This window comes from Poecilia mexicana, unplaced genomic scaffold (assembly GCF_051168715.1).
Source record: "Poecilia mexicana isolate PSO_F unplaced genomic scaffold, ASM5116871v1 scaffold_3, whole genome shotgun sequence".
NCBI lineage: Eukaryota > Metazoa > Chordata > Actinopteri > Cyprinodontiformes > Poeciliidae > Poecilia > Poecilia mexicana.
This window is the reverse complement of record NW_028263372.1, coordinates 3,488,124-3,506,738: the sequence shown is the minus strand read 5'-3', so window position 1 is coordinate 3,506,738 and position 18,615 is coordinate 3,488,124. Positions and strand designations below refer to the sequence as shown.

The 18,615-nt window shown below is 36.1% G+C and overlaps 1 protein-coding gene across 1 annotated transcript; it reads left to right on the top strand.

Annotated features, from left to right (window-relative positions):
* The first annotated feature begins 2,413 nt into the window (after window positions 1-2,413).
* hdgfl3 (HDGF like 3) lies at window positions 2,414-14,089 on the top strand. Its single transcript, XM_014973169.2, has 6 exons — window positions 2,414-2,705; window positions 3,829-3,905; window positions 7,104-7,242; window positions 7,412-7,573; window positions 11,376-11,510; window positions 13,787-14,089. The coding sequence occupies exons 1-6, from the start codon at window positions 2,622-2,624 to the stop codon at window positions 13,811-13,813; spliced, it is 624 nt and encodes a 207-aa protein (XP_014828655.2). The 5' UTR covers window positions 2,414-2,621; the 3' UTR covers window positions 13,814-14,089.
* Window positions 14,090-18,615: the final 4,526 nt, after the last annotated feature.

Below are 18,615 nucleotides of genomic sequence, written 5' to 3'. Positions count from 1 at the left end.
TTTACATACTTTAGATCAACATTAGATTATTTTTCTTCTTTTGCTCTTTCCTATTGTTTTTTTATTTTGTTTGTATTTCCTTTTAATTCCTGTGAAGCACTTTGTATTGCCTTGTTGCTGAAAATGTGCTATATAAATAAAATTGCCTTTACCTTTTACCAATGCAATAACAGCCAGTTTTGCTAGTTTTGATTTCTAAGCCATAACGAGGCAGTTTATCATGATTCAGCCAAAGTAATGAAATGAACAAACTGCGGTCTGATTTTTATTGTTAATGTGTTTCATCCTGTTGAGCAGTGAAAATAAATAAAAGATGTTACATGTCTTTAGCTTTAAGTATTTACTTACTAGTTGTTTTTTGCTTGTTCATTTACTTCCTGACCCCCATCTGCATTGTGTGATGTCAGTACTACATCTGTAACCCAGCAATGGAGTTGAAGTTCTAGATAGAGCATTAAAAGCATAAAACGATGGAAAGATATTTTAACATTTAAAAGTTACATTTGAGAATGTCATATATTATAATGGCCTTACATAGACAAATGGGTTTAAGATACTTCAACGTGGAAATTCCAGTTATGGATACTTATATGAATTGTTCACACAGTTGGAAACAAGACAGAATATAACAACCATTGTTGTAGACAGCACAGTAGGCAGCATGAAGGCAGGTAAAGCACTAAGGGCAGATAACCTCCCAATTAACTTAAATATTTAAGACTAAGCTACTTACATGTCTAATAGATGTTATTGTGTAGGTATTTCAAACTAAAAGTTTACCCAAATTCCTAACATATGCATTGATGGTATTGCTCCTAGGAAAACTGGAAAAATCCAGACAAATGTGGAATCATAAGACCATTAAGTCTGGTAAATACTGATCTTAAAATCCTACGTGAAGCTGCCAAAAGGAGAATTGATGCCCAGCATAATACAGAGATTATGTATCCATAACATCACATTTAGGAGACTATTTAGATATTTAAACTCTGTTCAAAGTAAAGGTTTCTGGGTAGAATTCAGTGTGATATTCAATAAAATACAATATCAGATATTTGGTTCATACAAGTTGAATCAAGAATTTAGATTCTAATTTAAAAACAATTAGTTATGTCTTATAATGTGAGAGAAAATAATGCAGAAATATCTTTGTTTAACTAGGTGAGGAAAGTTTTCTTGCATAATGTAAAATAATTGTTTGGTTGAAACTTTGGTTACCTCAAGTAATGTAATTTGAGAACTTAATATTACAAGAAATGTAAAAATAATATTAGGTTGTTTTAACTTAACTTTTGAAGGTGGAAAAACATATTGGTTTGTAATTGAACCTAAAAGCACATGTCGCCTTTTATATTTCCTTTATCCTTAATAAAAGGCAATGTTGGTCATTTAAAAAGGTTATTGTACTTAAAAATGTATTGTTCTTTGCTATTTTGGATTTTATCATCTGCTATTTATGTTTATTGTATAGGAACTTAACTTTGGAGGTTTTATTAATTAAACATGTATTTATTTTTCATATTATGCAAATCCTTGCATTTGCACTCTTCCCCACCCTTTATATTTAAACAATTTACCTCACTTTAATTCTGTTTTTGATTTGATAACTTTGTCCTGATCTGAGTGTATGAAAAGTATTCCATAAAAAAGGCTGATTGATGCAGCATCTCTTTTTACTCTCCAGTCTGATGAAGAGATGGAGGTTAGGCCTGCCTGTCCATGCCTACTGGTAGAAACTCCAGAATCATGAACAGAAAAGCTTGTGGTACCCCGTCCTGTGGCTTGAAATGTCATGGAAAACACATAAAAGTTTTCACAAAGGCTTAATGAATCTATAGCATTTACACACAGTGTTTTTATATGAGTTGACTTTTAAAACCCACATTGCCAATGCTAGTGCTAAATAACTTTCATAGCATCACAGGTGTTCCTCCTTAGTGTTTTATAACACAAACCGAGACATATTTATTAGCTATCAAGATAGAATAATAACAAATCTAAAAAAGTAGTTTTTTTTTTTTCAAACACCAGTACATATAAGTACTATTGTGTACTTATGAAGTTTTACACAAAATGATTTAACTTAAGATTTTTTTTAACAACAATGTCCTCTCTGGGTTGCTACCAAATTAAGTGTATATGATTATAAAATCACCTCATGGTAAATAAATAAACAAATAAATGAATAAATAAAAGCTATAACAGGGAATAGAATTTATAACATTGGGGAACTAAAAGAGCAATTTATTATTACAGATATTTCATCATATTTTGGCAAAAAAAGAAATAAAGTTGTAACAAAAAAAGAACAGCAGGAGAGGAAATTAAATATTTATTTTAACCGGAAATGAACTGTCATTAATATGACACATTTTGCTTTTCTTACTGGATCCGTACTCCAATTTAGGCCATTCTCAATTACATCTACTCTTGACTTTGTGCGTAAGAGAAAAGGTCTGTTATGGGTCCCATTTCCCGCATTTTTTATTTATTTATTTTCATGTAAACTGCAGTCTTCATATAAAAACTTGATGATTCAAAATTTAGACCAGCGTTTAGGGCCCAGTTAGATGTGATCAGGATTATCAAGTTCGCCTAAATCTCAGCGTTTCTTCAGCGACATGGCTCGACCACGACCGCGGGAATACAAGGCAGGAGATCTGGTTTTCGCAAAGATGAAGGGATACCCGCACTGGCCAGCGAGGGTGAGTCTGTGCTGCAGCCGGGCTGAAAGCGCAGAGAGGCGGCGGTGTTTCCACAGAGCGGCCGGCTGACTGCACGGTTCTCAGCAGGATGGACTGTGTTGCTGGGGCAGGTTCTCCTGCTGCCGTCAGTCGGTCTGCTGGCATGCTAATGACGGCTGGAGAGGAAAAAGGAACATTTGTCGTCACCATTTTCCCTGCGAATATTTTGGTGAAGACAACATTTTTAGATATTTCAACAAACGAGCGGAGAAACTGCTTGAATTGTATCCAGTATTCCAGAATATATAAGGCACTTGACCTGTAGTTACCTTAGCCCAGGTAACTACAGGTCTGTTTTAACAATGTTAAACGTTGCACTTAGTCTTTTGGTAAGACCTGCACCCAATTAATGCGCTCATGTGTACTGCAACCGACACGGACGGATCTGTCGTGTCATTTTAGCGACTACTGTTAAGGTTACCTTCAAATAGTAGTTTCCGACTTTCTCGGTTTTTTTTTTATCACACTCAGGCTCTTTCTTAACACGTAAGATCAAACATTTTGTGAACAACGTATCTGTAGAAGATGGATAGCAGGTAACTCTGCTCTCTTTCCCGTTCTTTCTTCGGGAATCTTAGAGGAGAGTATAAGGTTTATGGGTTAAAATGTGATCTAACTAGCGTAAAAGAAAAAGAGAAAAACTATCATTTCAACTCAAGTGTAGAAAACTAAAAAAATCCCAGAATGCTAACCCTGAACAACTTAATGAAAGCAAATATACAATTACTGTACTGAAAATAATTGTTTGTATGCTTAGGTTTGCTATAAAATGTTTTGAGTTCGTTTTAATTTTTTTTTCTGAAGACATTCTGATTGGAATTTCTTGAAAGAGATATTAGTGATTGAACTCTGGAAACTCTGGTAACCATTAAGTACAGTTTCCACACTTTTCCATATTGTTCTAGCGGGGTACTTTGTATTGTCCTGGTAAATACAGCTGCTTGGAATAACTGTAAAGCTAATTTTTAGAATTTTCATATTAAATAATAAAATATAGTAAAACTGAACTGCACACAGTCTGTGAATAAAATTCTAACTTGTGTAATCTACATTTAGGAATTTTTTCTCTCTTCCTGTCATTCAGATTGATGAGCTTCCAGAAGGAGCGGTCAAACCTCCTGCCAACAAATACCCAATCTTCTTCTTTGGGACCCATGAAACGTATGCGCATTTATTTGTTTGTTTTCAAACAGGAAAACTATTTTTATACATAATTTGCTTTATATTTAACTTTCATCCAGTTGTCACATCTATATTTTGACGTTCTACTCATTTGCTATTTCTATATATTTTCTTTCTTATATTATTCTGTCTTTGTACTATTTTTCACTCACAAGCATACACAAACACAAAAATTTAATATTTATGATTCAGTGTTTAACCTACAAATGCTTACAGACTGAATTAACTTCACCGTCTCAGTACGAAGTAGTTCTCATTCATTAATATATTTTATATGATTAAAAGTTTTTAATAAGATATAGTTCATGATGTCATGCATCAGTTAGCATACTGACTTAATATTTCCTTGAGTTTATTTCTTTCCTATTCTCCTTGCTCTCACAAAAGACTTTTAAATGTGGCCAAAGTATGAAAAGAGCTCTTCTCACTCACATATTTTCATATTATTTAGTTGTCAAATCTAAGCCAGTACATTTTAATTAAAACATGTTTAGCGATTGTACCTCAGGGAATAATTTGTCAGCTGACGGTTCAGTTGAAGTGAACTATGGTGCAGTTTGGTATATGTGAACGCTAAGTGGACCGTAGAACACTCGAAAAGCAAGAAAGGGACTATAACCCAGGGCTTTCTGGGTATTCTATCAAAACAACCATGCAAGTCTAACACTAGAGGTAGAAAAGAATCATGGTTTTTTGCCAACTTTAGACAAAAGAGAAATCCTTTGATTGCTAAATTCTGACACCAATCTGTTTGTGTTTACATTTCACGAAGACGAAAGCTGTGATCAGTGTCTTTTTTTGAGGTTTTTCTGTGGTTTCCTTCAGTGGCTCTTGATACATCTCCACTACGGACAAGGGAGGGAACAGATTGCTGAATGGGGTTAGTCCGTTTGTTGTGACAAATGAAAGAGAATTGCACCAGCTGAAAACATTTAACAAATGTTGCAATTTTGGTCCCCAATCAAATCAAGTCTATTTAAGTGTATTAAGTTCTTTTCCTCCATTGATAACAGTTGTACCATTAATATTGAAGTTGTGATAACAGCACAAATAAACTTAACAGAAATGCAGCTCTCATGACTTCCAAGTTTGTTTTACTTTTCGTGTTTTACTTTTTGACTCGCCCCCCTCATTTCTGTAATATTCGGAGCAATAATTGTTGCCCATGTGGGCAGAGGGCATTTGACCATATCCCAGTCATCCTCCACAGAATTTGGTGTGGATTTGATCCTGCTTAAGGGAGTTACAGCTGTTTGAAATATTCTAAGCAACACAGTTGATTTAAATTCCAATATAATCCAGTTCAGTTGTTTACAAATTGACAAAAATTATGCATATGTCAGTTAAAGCTAATCGTACGCAAATGACAAGATAACAAAATGTTCCACTATCATAGTCTCTGTTTTGAGTAAGTAATACAAAATGGCAGCTTTGTTCCACAAAAGTCTGTAGGATTTTCACAATACAGCCCCAGATCCAGAGAAGTTTAGCAGAGGGGACATTGGTTTATTTTGGGGGAGCACAGTAAACAAGCTTTTACTTTAATATAAATATATAAGGAAACCTTTATGTAACCTTTCAAATAAATAACCATGTTTATTAATACAAAATAAATAAGGATGTATACAGTGGCATGTTTAAAATGTTGAGTAATTATGCTCAAATTTGCATAAACATTAGCTCACATGTTGCAGAAATCTAAAAATCTAATGTTTCCAATCTCTGAAGTCTATTCCTTTAAATGCAAAATTAATCTACTCAATTATTATTATTATTATTATTATTATTATTATTATTATTATTATTATTATTATTATTATTATTATTATTATTGTTATTATTATTATTATTATTATTATTATTATATTAGCAATAATAATAATATTTATTATTAAACTATCAATAATTATTATTAGCAATAATAATATTACTCAAGTAAAAGAAAAAAAGTACAGTGCAGTACTCTTACCATTTTTCCCAAAATGTTGCTCAAGTAAATGTAACCATATTACCAACTTTTGAACATAGATAACATCAGCAGCTCATACTTGTTAACAAGCTTAACATGATATATTGGTATTATCAAGTCATCATTTAGTTAACATTATCTCTGCATCCAACAGCATTAATCAACTCACTCCGTTAGTTTGGGGGGCAAAAAACGATCAAACTTCTTTGCCTTTTGCTGGTTTGTTTCCATGCGTAGCAGCAGCAGGTCTCCTTCACTGCTGTACAGGTGTAAAACTGGCTTGAACATCTTAGCGCTCATGTTGCCTTTAAAGCCATTTCGGAAAAACACAACATGTTACAACATGTTAGTAAATTAAACAGTTATGGTTGTCACGGCTGAAAGAAGTGCAGAGGACAAAGGGCACAGTTATGGGAAGGGTGAGAGTCCCTACTATATCAAATCAAGATAGGAATAACAGAAAGTTGGCCATACTGAGGAAAAAATAATTTTAAAAAATAGCTTCCAGTCTTTTGGGGGGAGGGGGGCATGGCTCACTCTGTGGGGCGAACAATGCCCACCCATGCCACCGGGCCTGTCACAATGGCTCCAAGATGCTTTTTTCTGTCATTACTGGATTTCATAATCTTCAGTCAAAGCAGGGCTTTGGGCTGATTGCTTCAATGCTTCTAGGAGGTGTGGAGGAATTAGGCCTCATCCACCAAATCTTTGACTGAATGAATCTCTTTTTGGAGCTGGATTAGATGAGCTCTATCCTATTCAATTAGAACAAAACATATGCCACAGTGGTGACTTCAGACTTTTTTATACTTTTCTACAAGTATAAAAAATGTCATACCTTTATGATAACATTAGGTAAACAAGGGGGAGTACTGAAAGTTTCAGGGGACACTGCATTGCGACTGCACCTTTAAGGGTACATGAAGAAGGTAAAGTTCTTTATAAATGTTTCTTTGTTCATATCTTAAGCTGAACCATAAACACACTTCTGTTTAGTGATGCTAAGTAGACCTGCACTCAGCACAAGTTCATTTTTTAAATAATATTAGCATTGCTAATTTTAACATTCTCCCAAAAGTAAATACCACCCATTAAGGCAATCATTTGAACACCACACTAATTACTTGTACATACATATACATTTACTCAATACTTGCTTGAGAGCAAAAGAATACTTTCAAGCATATTTTATTCATTTTCCCTTTTAGTGCATTCTTAGGTCCAAAGGATCTTCTGCCCTACAAAGACTATAAAGACAAATTTGGCAAGTCAAACAAGAGAAAAGGCTTCAATGAAGGCTTGTGGGAGATTGAAAACAACCCTGGAGTCAAGTTCACAGGTTATCAGGTCGGTTGGCAGCTTGCATCATCTTTGGTTCAAAGGAAAGTCAGAATAACTACATAAGGGGGTTGCAAAACAGAGCATGTTTAATGGTACAAATAAAGAACTGTTCAAAGCAGAGCCCGTTTTTGTAAGAAAGGCAAACCTGTCTTAACCTATACTGTCTGACATATAGGCCATGCAGCAGCAGAGCTCATCAGAAACAGAAGAGGGAGGAAACACTGCCGATGGCAGCAGTGAGGGTGATGACGGTGACTCTGTTCAGGAAGAAGATAGCAAGCAAAAGTTAAAGGAAGACAAGACTGGATCCAAAAGGAAAAAAATACCCTCTTCTAAGGTATGATGTGACAATAAGATGCAGGTTGTAAATTAAATGGAAGTCGACTTTATAGCTATGACCGGACACCATATTTAACACTTGTGTTATTTTAGGGCATAATTCAAAAAGTGTAGTACAGAGTGCCTGAATGTTAAAATTGACCTTTTACTATGCCTTTGCTTGTGCAGGTATAGTAAGTATACCTGCATTTCGTTATTATAGTGTTCATAATTCTTCTGGATGTTTTGTTTGTAGTTTAATATCAAAGGAGGATTTTGGGGAATTTATTATATAAAATATATGAAGAGACACCAACACTCTAGATCAGAAATCCCCAGTCCAGTAATGAATAAGGCCTGTTGTATTTTCATTTAGCTTGGTTTTGATTTTCACAAACTTCCTTTTGTGTTGAAATATGAAATGTTTCAGATCAATAACTACAAGTATGGGCTGTTCCTAAACATATTGAAAAGCCTGCAGTTTGGTGTGGAGTTGAATGTTTGACTTGTCCCGAACTCAACATTTGACCTTGCCTAAATCTGTAACATCTGACATGTTTAGATGAAAGATGAAACTTATATCTGTGAAGTGGGTAACTGCTGCCATTCCTGCTGTAGAGTGATTTCATGACCTTCAAGGTTTCCCCCAGAAAACTTGTTAAGCCTGGTGGTCGGGGCACTGAGGCGGTCTACTGGGGTTTTGTATTAAAAGAAAATATTACTGGAAGACATTGCCGACAATACTTAAACCAACAACTATAGAATCTTAAAAACAACAAATTAATAAAATAAATATCAATTATTTGCACTTCTGTTAAATCCAAATTAATTCATCAGTTAGTGAATCTGAAAACATGATGTAATGCTGATCACATTTAAAACCGGCTCAAGGAAAAATGAACTAAGAGAATATCAGTGCTGCTAAATTTGATTTAATGGTTTCAGCATAGATAAATTAAAAGATTTTAAATTGTTTAACATTTAAATTTAAGATTTTAAGGAGCTGGCATGTTTACTTTGTAAAAGTTCAAAGAACAATATTCATACTTAGATTGTTCTGTTACCATCGTTACAATTTGATACTATGAATTTAATCTTTGAGTTGTAGCTGTTCATTAATGCATCTTAGTAAACTTAGTAAGACTTCAAATAGACAAAGCAATTGATATGCATTGTATTGCTGCAAAAATAAAGCAAAATCAAAACAATAAATAAGTCATGCAACATGCTGGCTTTCACCCGTGGAGGTGAGTGCGAAAGCTCCTTCAAATGCTGAACCCCTGGTCCACTAACGCACCGGCTAACCGGGAACTCAAACTTTATTTATAACCGCAGACAGAATTAGCATGCTGACATATAAACGCACACGACACATATAATGCTTTGTTCACAAAGAAATATTCTCACTGCACGCTCGCATTGAGCTGCGCGAGCAGAGCAAACGCGATGGATTTAAACTTGATTCCTAACTTGATGAATTCTACAAAGACATCCTCTTCCTCACAGGCGGGGTTTCATATAAATGTCCATATAGGGGAGCCACGTAAAGCATGGCAGCCCACCAGGCCTATAATAGGAGGAAACTGACCTCAGTTATTACAGTTTGTAAAGTGAACTGCACCAAGTGAAGAAATGTAAATACTGTAAATGTGCTGAGAGCATCAACTCAAATGACTGAAAAGCAATTTACTGTATGGCATGTGAGTTGTATAGAACATTGATAGCCTCTGACTGTGTACATTTCTGAGAACTATATTAATTTGGCACAAAGGGTTCTATAAAAATTTAAGACACTTTAATCCTGCGCCACTGCCATGCCCAGTCATTTAAAAATAATAATAAATGTAGAAATGATACAGTATTTATTTTTGGTGTCTTCATTTTTTGTCTTCATTGCCACTAAATTATTACTTAGGGTAATAAAGAATGTTGTATTCTTTACTACAGTCTGTCTTTGTTAGGATTTAGGGCCAAAAGTAAAAAACCTGCTATTTCTGCTGTAAATGGAAGCAGTCACTCACATTCATCTCCCTACTTAGCAACAACAGTTGCCTAGCAACTGGTCTCCATTGTGCAGAGCACATGTGGTGCATTTGAAGGAATGTGATGCTTTTTAGGAGCACTGCTCTCATCATATAATAAAATTTAAGTACAACTTTTTTCCCTTAACAGATAAAATAATTTGAAAACGATTTACTCACATTATTTTTGTCTGATTAAAATTAGTATTGTCATTAAAGCATGAATATAGCACACTGTATGTGGGGAATGATTTAGTTCTACAAATGGTTGCCTTTCTCAGTTTTCGCCATGGTTTTTGGCCTTCATTAACTGGATGTCCCTATGAATTTTAACTTAGTGCCTTGCTGTAAGAGCTGAGCTGTGACCTTTCACTGCTTGGTTAGAAAATGCATTTGCTGTTTTTAAGTTTTCATGACAAGAAAAAATGAAGAATGTTTCACATAAAATTTGAGTTTAGCTCAAGTTTCTGAACAAGAGGGAAGTCAGATTTCCAGACTGATATGACAAGATCTAAACAGTGTAAATAAGCAATAAGGAAATCTACAAAACAGACACATGAATATCTGGACTTTCACTGCTCTGTGTGGCAGCTTGGAAACACACTCAGGCCATAGTCCCTAAGAAACACTGGCCTAGAATGTAGACAATAAAGTTAGCTGCAATTTGTCTTCTGCATTTTATATGCAGACACATTGATAATAAAGCCAAATTACTTTGTAAATAGAAAAAACCTGCTAAAAATGGAAAATTGGATCTGTTTATGTTCAGGTTCTATCAAGTTCACACTGCAGCCTGAAGTGACCCAATTCCGATTTTTTTGACATAATGTGACCTGTATCCGATCTTTTCATGGCAGTGTGAACAGCACAGGTCGGATTCTTTTTCGAATGTGACCCATATCCGATACGTATCCGATTCAAATGTGACCTAACGTTCAGGTCGCCTTCATCTGAACTGAATGTCACTGATTCTCAACAAATCTCACTATTCTGTGTCCTGATACGTACAAGCGGGAAGAAAAACAACAACCATGACAGATTATATGAGGATTAAGTTGTTAATATGCTGCTCCAGTTGGACAACAACTTCATATAAGCTAAGCTCCACCGTTAGCCTCCATGTTTACTTCCACAAACACTGAGCACTTCTTCGTTTTATGGCAGTTGGTAGAACACTGAGAACGCTGACGCTATGGCGCCCTCTACTGCGCATGCGGGACACTTTCAATTCGTTTGCCCGTTCACACTGCAGAACGCATACAGGTCGCATTTACTGGCAGTGTCAACGGCCCCGGCAAAAAAATCAGAATTGCCAAAAGATCGGAATTGGGTCACTTCAGGCTGCAGTGTGAACGCACCCTTAGAGTGTGATATGAAATTACTTGTTCCAATATTTGCTAGTGTTTTACTGAATTTTTAATTTTCAAATATTCATGAATGTATCTTTGCTTTCTTAACTTTACCATTGCTCTTGTCCATATGACAGTGACAATAAAGAGCAAGTCTTTGAAATCTACTTAAGCACATAGACTCCTGTTATAGCACATGCAATATTAAATAAATTTAGTAATTCTATTCCAATCAATTAAACAGCTGATTCATGGCAGATATAATCTCAATGTAATTTACAAGACAAACTGATGATGAATTCAAAATAGAAATATATAGACAATTCAAACATATATGATTGAATGATTCTTGTATATAAGAAGATGATTTAAAGTCACCGACATTCCAACTGAGGATGACTTTATGTTGAGAAACACGCCGGGTAGATCATGATGTGCTTGTCTTTCACAGCAGTCCTCAAAACTGTCAAGGGTCTCATCTGAAGAGGATGACCAGGAAAGGGATGGCAAAGATGAAGACCAAAAGAGTGACTCAGAGGGAGGAGACCACGACAGCAACTTTATCCAAAAGACTACCGACGCTAAGGTGGGGGTCCTTATGATTAGCACTTTTTAAAAACATTTTAGTCTTTTTTAAACAAAGCATCAATCTAATCACCTGCAAATATTTGAGCTGCCAGTAGCCCTTTTTAAAAGCTCTTTTCAATCTTTGATCGGCATGTGTTTTCAACTTCTTGGAAACTGGCTGAAAGTGATGATGAGACAGAATGGCAGGTTAACCTGGTCCACTGCTGGTATGTGCTTCATTTTGGAATAGTCACAAAACTGTAATGTCCATGTAGTGACTGGATAGGCTCAGATTACAAATATTTAAGTCAGTTCTATAAAAGTCAATGACAGCAAGTCCTCGTAAGAAGCAAAGAGGAGCTCCTTTAGATTCACAGTCCTGCTCCATGTCCTGCTAGCACACCCAGATCAGTTACCTTGGTTTTATCCAAACGTCCATCACAATGTTTTTTGTTTTTCTGTTTTATATAAGAATTTTTTTGGCACTAGTGGCCTTTACTTGACAGGAATGTGACAGGAGAAAGAGGAACAGACATGTGGCAAAGGAACCACGGATGGAATTCAAACTCAGGACGGCCTTATTTGGGTCTTTAGCCTCTGTATTCAGGGCGCCCGCTCTAACCGCATAGGTTTTAAAAGCGAAATTATAATGCAGTTTTGAACTAAGTAAACCTCTGCGGGGGAGAAGCTTTTATTTTCAAAATAGGAGATTCAATTAATATGCATTATGTAATATTAATGCATCGAGTGCTTCAGATTAACCACATCCCTTAACTACTACTACTGCTTTGTTTGTAAAGCACTTTAAAACAATACTAGCTGTAACAAAGTGCTGTACAGATAAAAATAAATAAACATTCAAAATATGGAAAGGATGAAAGACAATAATAGAAACAATAAAATGCAATAACAGAGGTAAAAGTAAAAGTCTCAACATGTGCTAAAACTGCACAGTGGCGCAGTTGGTAGAGCTGTCGCCTTGCAGCAAGAAGGTTCTGGGTTTGCTTCCCAGCCCCAGACATGGAAGTTTGTATGTTCTCCCTGTGCATGTGTGGGTTTTCTCCGAGTACTCCGGTTTCCTCCCACAGTCCAAAAACATGACATGACTGTCAGGTTAATTGGCCTCTCCAAATTGCCCCTAGGTGTGAGTGTGCATGGTTGTTTGTTTGTCCTGTGTGTCTCTGTGTTGCCCTGCGACAGACTGGCAACCTGTCCAGGGTGACCCTGCTTCTCGCCCGGAAAGTTAGCTGGAGATAGGCACCAGAAACCCTCCCGACCCCACTAAAGGACAAGGGTGTAAAGAAAATGGATGTGTTAAAAGCCAAAAAATAAAAATGTGACTTAAGAGGGGGTTTAAAAGTGAACAGTAAGGAACACTTCTAATATATAGCCACAAATTGTTCCATAATTTGGAAGCAGCAACACTAAAAGCTCTGTCTCCTCTGAGCTTCAAGTGTTTGCATCCCCCGTTTTTTCAAAATATCAGGAAGTGTTTGTGGCTCCAAATGAGTTTTACTTTGCTAGACTGAAGACAGAATTGGCTTTTCGCATTATAAAGATTTTAGAACCCTAAACTAGGATCTGAAAATCTGTTGGACTAGACCAGGGAACCAGGGGTCCTCAACTTCAGGCCTCCAGGGCTGATGTCTTTGCTTCAACACCTGAGTCAAATAATGAGGTCATCAGCAGGACCCCGGAGAACTTGGCTATATACTGAGGAAGTAATTCAGTTATTTGATTTAAGTGTTGGACCAGGGACACATCTAAAAGTTGATGACACTGACCTAAATATTTAGGACTCATTGTCGTACAAAGACTCTCTGTTTCACTCACTAAGGCACACACAATTTCCCAATGACAACAACATCACAATTATTGTTGGTAAAAATCAAAGGTAAGGGAATTTGTGTTATGGACAAATGTGTTAAAGGGAATTTTGTTTCTCTCCACTGATCCTACATGCATGCTCGGTGTAAGCTGCAAAGTCAATGCATGTAGCTACATGCTCCTCCAGGAGGAGGCAGTGCTGCATGTCAGTGACTTGATGGAATCTACTGGGTTTCTTTAGGTGGAAACTTTTTACTCAATTTGAATAATAAACTCTTTCATGCATTGTTTGATTACTAGGATCAACTAGAATGTATGTATGATTTGATTGATTTGACTTTTTATTTAGGTAAAGTGTTTTGACAAGACATGTTGTGAAAACTAGTTATATAAATAAAGTCAATGGAATTGAATTAAATTGAACTTTTTCATTTTATTGATTTTAAATACTTAATTTTGCCCATGCAGAACCAGTTGCTTATGGAAGAGCACTGAAGGAGAGAACATGCCAGGAGGATCCCTCTTTTTAGCGATGATGTTGGAGAATTGAATCAAGTACCTGGTTTGTCATGTTCAGCCATCACTGACTGCAATCATCACCTCCATCTCTGTGGTGGACTCTCATTTTGTGTATGTGAGAAATTTGGACCCTAAGAGCTTCCAGAATCCAACCTGAGGAGAAAATGAGGGCAAAACTGGGCTTTCCATTTGTCAGCACTAATAACATAGCTGTCAGAATTAAAATAAAGGCTTTTATTTTTTTCAACATGATATCTTGGAATACTATTGTTTATATTATTATGGTTGATTTATACATTTACACAATTACATCTAATCTAGTCTTTGTGTTTACTAAGCCTTTCTTCAAATAAACAACCCAGAATAGAGAAGAACTGCCACTGATTAAAAACAAATCAAAAGACATCAATAAAGTGTACCAGCTTAAGAACAAGGTATGATTTTACATTACTCACTGAGGAGTTCCATCTGGGACACCTTTTGTCATACTCTTTTTGGGTGGGTTTGGTTTTTTGGGAAGTGTTATGTGATCAGATACCCCAACGCTCAGCTGCCTCCCCACTCTAAAGCTTCCAGACTAAAAGATTCTGACTTATCACAACATTATTTTATTTAACTTGCAGTTGAATGGAGTCCAGGATGATTTTGCAGTTTTATGAAGACAAACAATCTGAAACAGTAAGCAATTTGAGGAAGCAGCCAAATAGCTTACTGGACAATTGTAATGGTGTGTTCACATCAAACGCAAATGGAGGTGCGTCGAGGGCCCGTTGTAGTGCGTTTGACGCATCTAGTGCAGTGTTATTTGAACCATTTGGAGAGTTTTGAGCGTTTGACATGCCAAGAGTGTCCAGTGCATCGGACAAATAGGCCATCAAGGAAAACAACAGCTAGAGATTTTGACACGCCTCCACATAGACTTTGAATGTAAACCAGATGCGCAAATGCTAGATGAGACCAAAATCTCAACAATCTCCATTCAAAGTGCAAAGTGCACAGATGCACTTGAAGCGTCAGACTCGTTTGGTGTGAACACACCATAACTTCTGTCTCAATTTGGGAACCTTCCAGTTTACATTTGATTGTCGTCTCTGTGATTGACTGTGATTGCATAAACACGTCACGTTTGCCATATGGAGCTGCCCCTCAATGTATCCTACTCCTTCCTCTCTTTGCAGCCCATAAATACTTTTCTAGATTCACCCCTAGTGTAGTGTTGCTGATTTTAATGAGCAGATGGATTGCTATGACTGTTCTTTGCTCATCTACACGACAAATTCAGTTTAGCAACAGAATGTACAAATATAGTCTTTGAGAATGGACAGCACTACAAGAAATAGGAGGTTTCAGTTTGAGAATGGATCACTTCGCCAGCTTCTGAACAGCCAGTTTTCTCTTTGTGTTAGCTGCTTCAGCAAACTATTATCCATTCTGGATAAAATGTTCTTAAAGCTGTGATTATTCCACTATGTCTTCTTTAGGCCAGGCTTTCAAATTAAACACGTAAAGCACCCTTTTGAGAGTGTTGTGAACAGGTGTGAAGCTTAAAATGTACTAGTACATGAATGTTTGCTGAAATTAGCAGGTTATTTTCCTGTAGCTTGGTTCTCCTGACTGCTCAGGCCAGAGTAGGGTCAGTTGGGAGCTCAGTAAAAAAGATGGACTCCATGCCAGGCTTTTGACTCTGCCTTATAGATTCAGGTGAAACTTTTGATGCTCTGGGCCCAAAGGTAGACATGTCCCCAGGCTTACTGTTTGTCTGTCCTCATCCCAACTCTAGCATGCAGTTCAAGAAAGAGGCCTAGTCAATTATTTGTCTCTACACCCAAGTCAGTGTTTTTCCCCCCTACACTGATGGGTGTACCCACTTTTAGATAGGAGGCGAAGTTTGAGGACTGTTTTGGCCGAATGATTGAGGCTTTGACCCTTTGGATTTAAAGGACTGAACTACCTCGTCTCATACTCAGCTTCTACAGAGTTCTGCTAATGGCCTAATTTTATGATCAAGGTGTGTTGACAGAAACACTAAAACTAAATAAAACAGTTTATAAGCGAGATGTAAATGAATTTTACTTAAAAAAAACAACAAACAAAACAAATAATACTATCATTGCCAGATGCTTTAAAAATATGTGTGATGATTTAGGACAACATTATGAAATATAATGATTTCGTATTGGTTTCTAAAATATTTTATTATTATGCTGTACCTCAGCATTCTAACTTTTGTCCGGAGCTTCAACTCCCAACCTCTTTTGAAAAATATCTTAATATGGCTCCAGAAAAGCCATGACCATGTTTAAGTTTGTATGTTTTTATTGTCTTTATACATTTTAAGTTGTACTGTGTTTGCTTGTTGTTTTTCTTGCTGTTGCTCTTATCTCTTTCATACCAACTAGCCAGTTGGAGTAAAGATGTAAGCTAGCCATTTGGTTATAATTTCCCATACGTACATGCTATTAGTCCCATTTTTAAGATAAATTAAAGTAAATCTTTCCCAGACTTAATGTTTGCCTCTCCCACACTGACTGCAGTATTCTACTGAGGCTGTAGGGAAATGTTGATGGATTCACAGGCTCACTACTTCCCCAAATTCCTATGACTTCACCATGAATTAAATGTTTAACTCTGTACATTCAGACAGCAGAGTGCTGTTGAAGGCAGAGTCAAATATGGGCGAGTTAGACATTTGACCTCGACCTTCAACATTTGCTTCTCTTGACATTTTCACTTACATTTACTACATCCTGCTACCAGCAGTAGTGGTAAGCCTTTACATCCTCCCACATTTGACTGTTATAGATACAGAGAATAAAAACTGAAAGAACTTGATTGAAAAGATTTATTTAAAAGCCAACATTTGGACATTTTTACGAAGTGGTAAGTTTGCCACCTCTTAAAAATGTCCAAATGTTGCCATTTAAATAAATCTTTTGATGTTGGTCAGTAAATTATTTGACTTATCTAATGTCAAATGATCCTACAACAAAAGTATCAATGCTTCTGTTTGAATAATATAATTTATTTTTCAGTTTTAGTTTGTAGAAAATATTGTTGGAAAAAGAATGAGTGAAAGGACTGCACGTCGTACAGACAGCAGGTTAGGTTTCACCTTGTGTTACTCCAGCTAACTCAAAAACCACATTTGAAATACTGAAGCTTCATATAAGCTTTGTTTTTCCATCATATGCTTCCAAAGTTTTTTTGAACCATAATGTTGCCGCACTACGTGATGTAGTGTGGCAACATTACATTAGGTAGTGTATCATAGTTATATCTGTTTCAAATTATGAATGTGAAAATTAGTTTCCATAGAAACTTTGTACCAAAATTGTTAGACTGTGGATTGAACATTATGTTTAAAAAGTGACTTATTAGAAGGTAGTTTGTGAAATGTTTGTTACAAAAGTACATTATTGCTGCAATAACATGAGGAAACCATAAAATTATGTCTCATACTTCAACCAAGCAAAACAGCCAGATGAAGTTGTGCATATTTTTCCTTATAATTCATAACCACACATTATGTATAGCCATCAAACTATTTATACTGGTGTGCGTACCTACTTGTATATTCATTATATCTGCTGTGTCTGAAATTGTTTTTCAGGATTGCCAACTTGCCCCACCCCTCACAGTTTCTCACACACACGCACACCCACACACATGCGCACACACGCACACACGCAGGTATGCATACAAACACACGCATATATATACACATATGTATATATATATATATATATATATATATATATATATATATATATACACATATGTATATATATATATATATATGTATATATATATATATATATATATGTATATATATATATATATATATATATATATATATATATATATTCTAAAGTCCAATCACACACTATATTGCCAAAAGTACTTGCCCCTCTCCCCCACATACATGTCAGCTTGAGGTACATTCCAGTCTTAATTCACAAAATTTGCTATGATGTTGTTCCAAATGTCTCTTCAACCTATTTTGGGAGTTTTTGACCATTCTTCCACAGGCACATTTGTTAGATCAGAAACCAATGCTGAGTGAGAAGAACTGCGTCAAAGTGTCTCTTTAATTCATCCCAAAGGTTTTGAGGTCAGGTCTGACCTTTCTCCAAATACCTTTCTACTTGCAACTGTCAACTCCAGACTTGCAAACTAGATTGTCAGATAGAGGTATGACGTATCACTACAGAAAACACTTTTCTAGGGTTCTAGAGTCCAAATAGAGTCCACAACTTCAATAGAAATCATTTCTCAATAGCAGAAGGTCCAGACCCTCTGGACAAAGCGATGCCCCCTAACAAGGGCCGGTTAACTGAGCTTCTGAGGGCAGAAACGTTTGGTAAAGTAGTCAGCAGGTCTGGATCATGGATTCTATACATCTGTTGCAGTAGAAGTAATTGGAGCACTTGAATTCAGTGATGTGGCCCAGTATTTTTGGCAGTACAGTGTTTATGTTGATGTATTGATCATTTCCATTTATTGAGCTTAACAGAATTGTTGATAAGAATCCTTATGTGTGACTGTATTCTGTAACCATCTGACATCATATGTCAAACTTCCTGCTATTTAATCAGAAAAAGATGAACGAGAAAAATAAACAACATAGAGTTCACAACTGGGCTACATATTGTAAGCCCTTATTAACAGTGTCTGTATATTTTACCTTTGATGTAGAATATAGGCCTAGCATTTTACTTGAAAAACTCTACTACATCTTTTTAATGAAAAATTAATACTGTATGTGTTGCCCAGTGTCT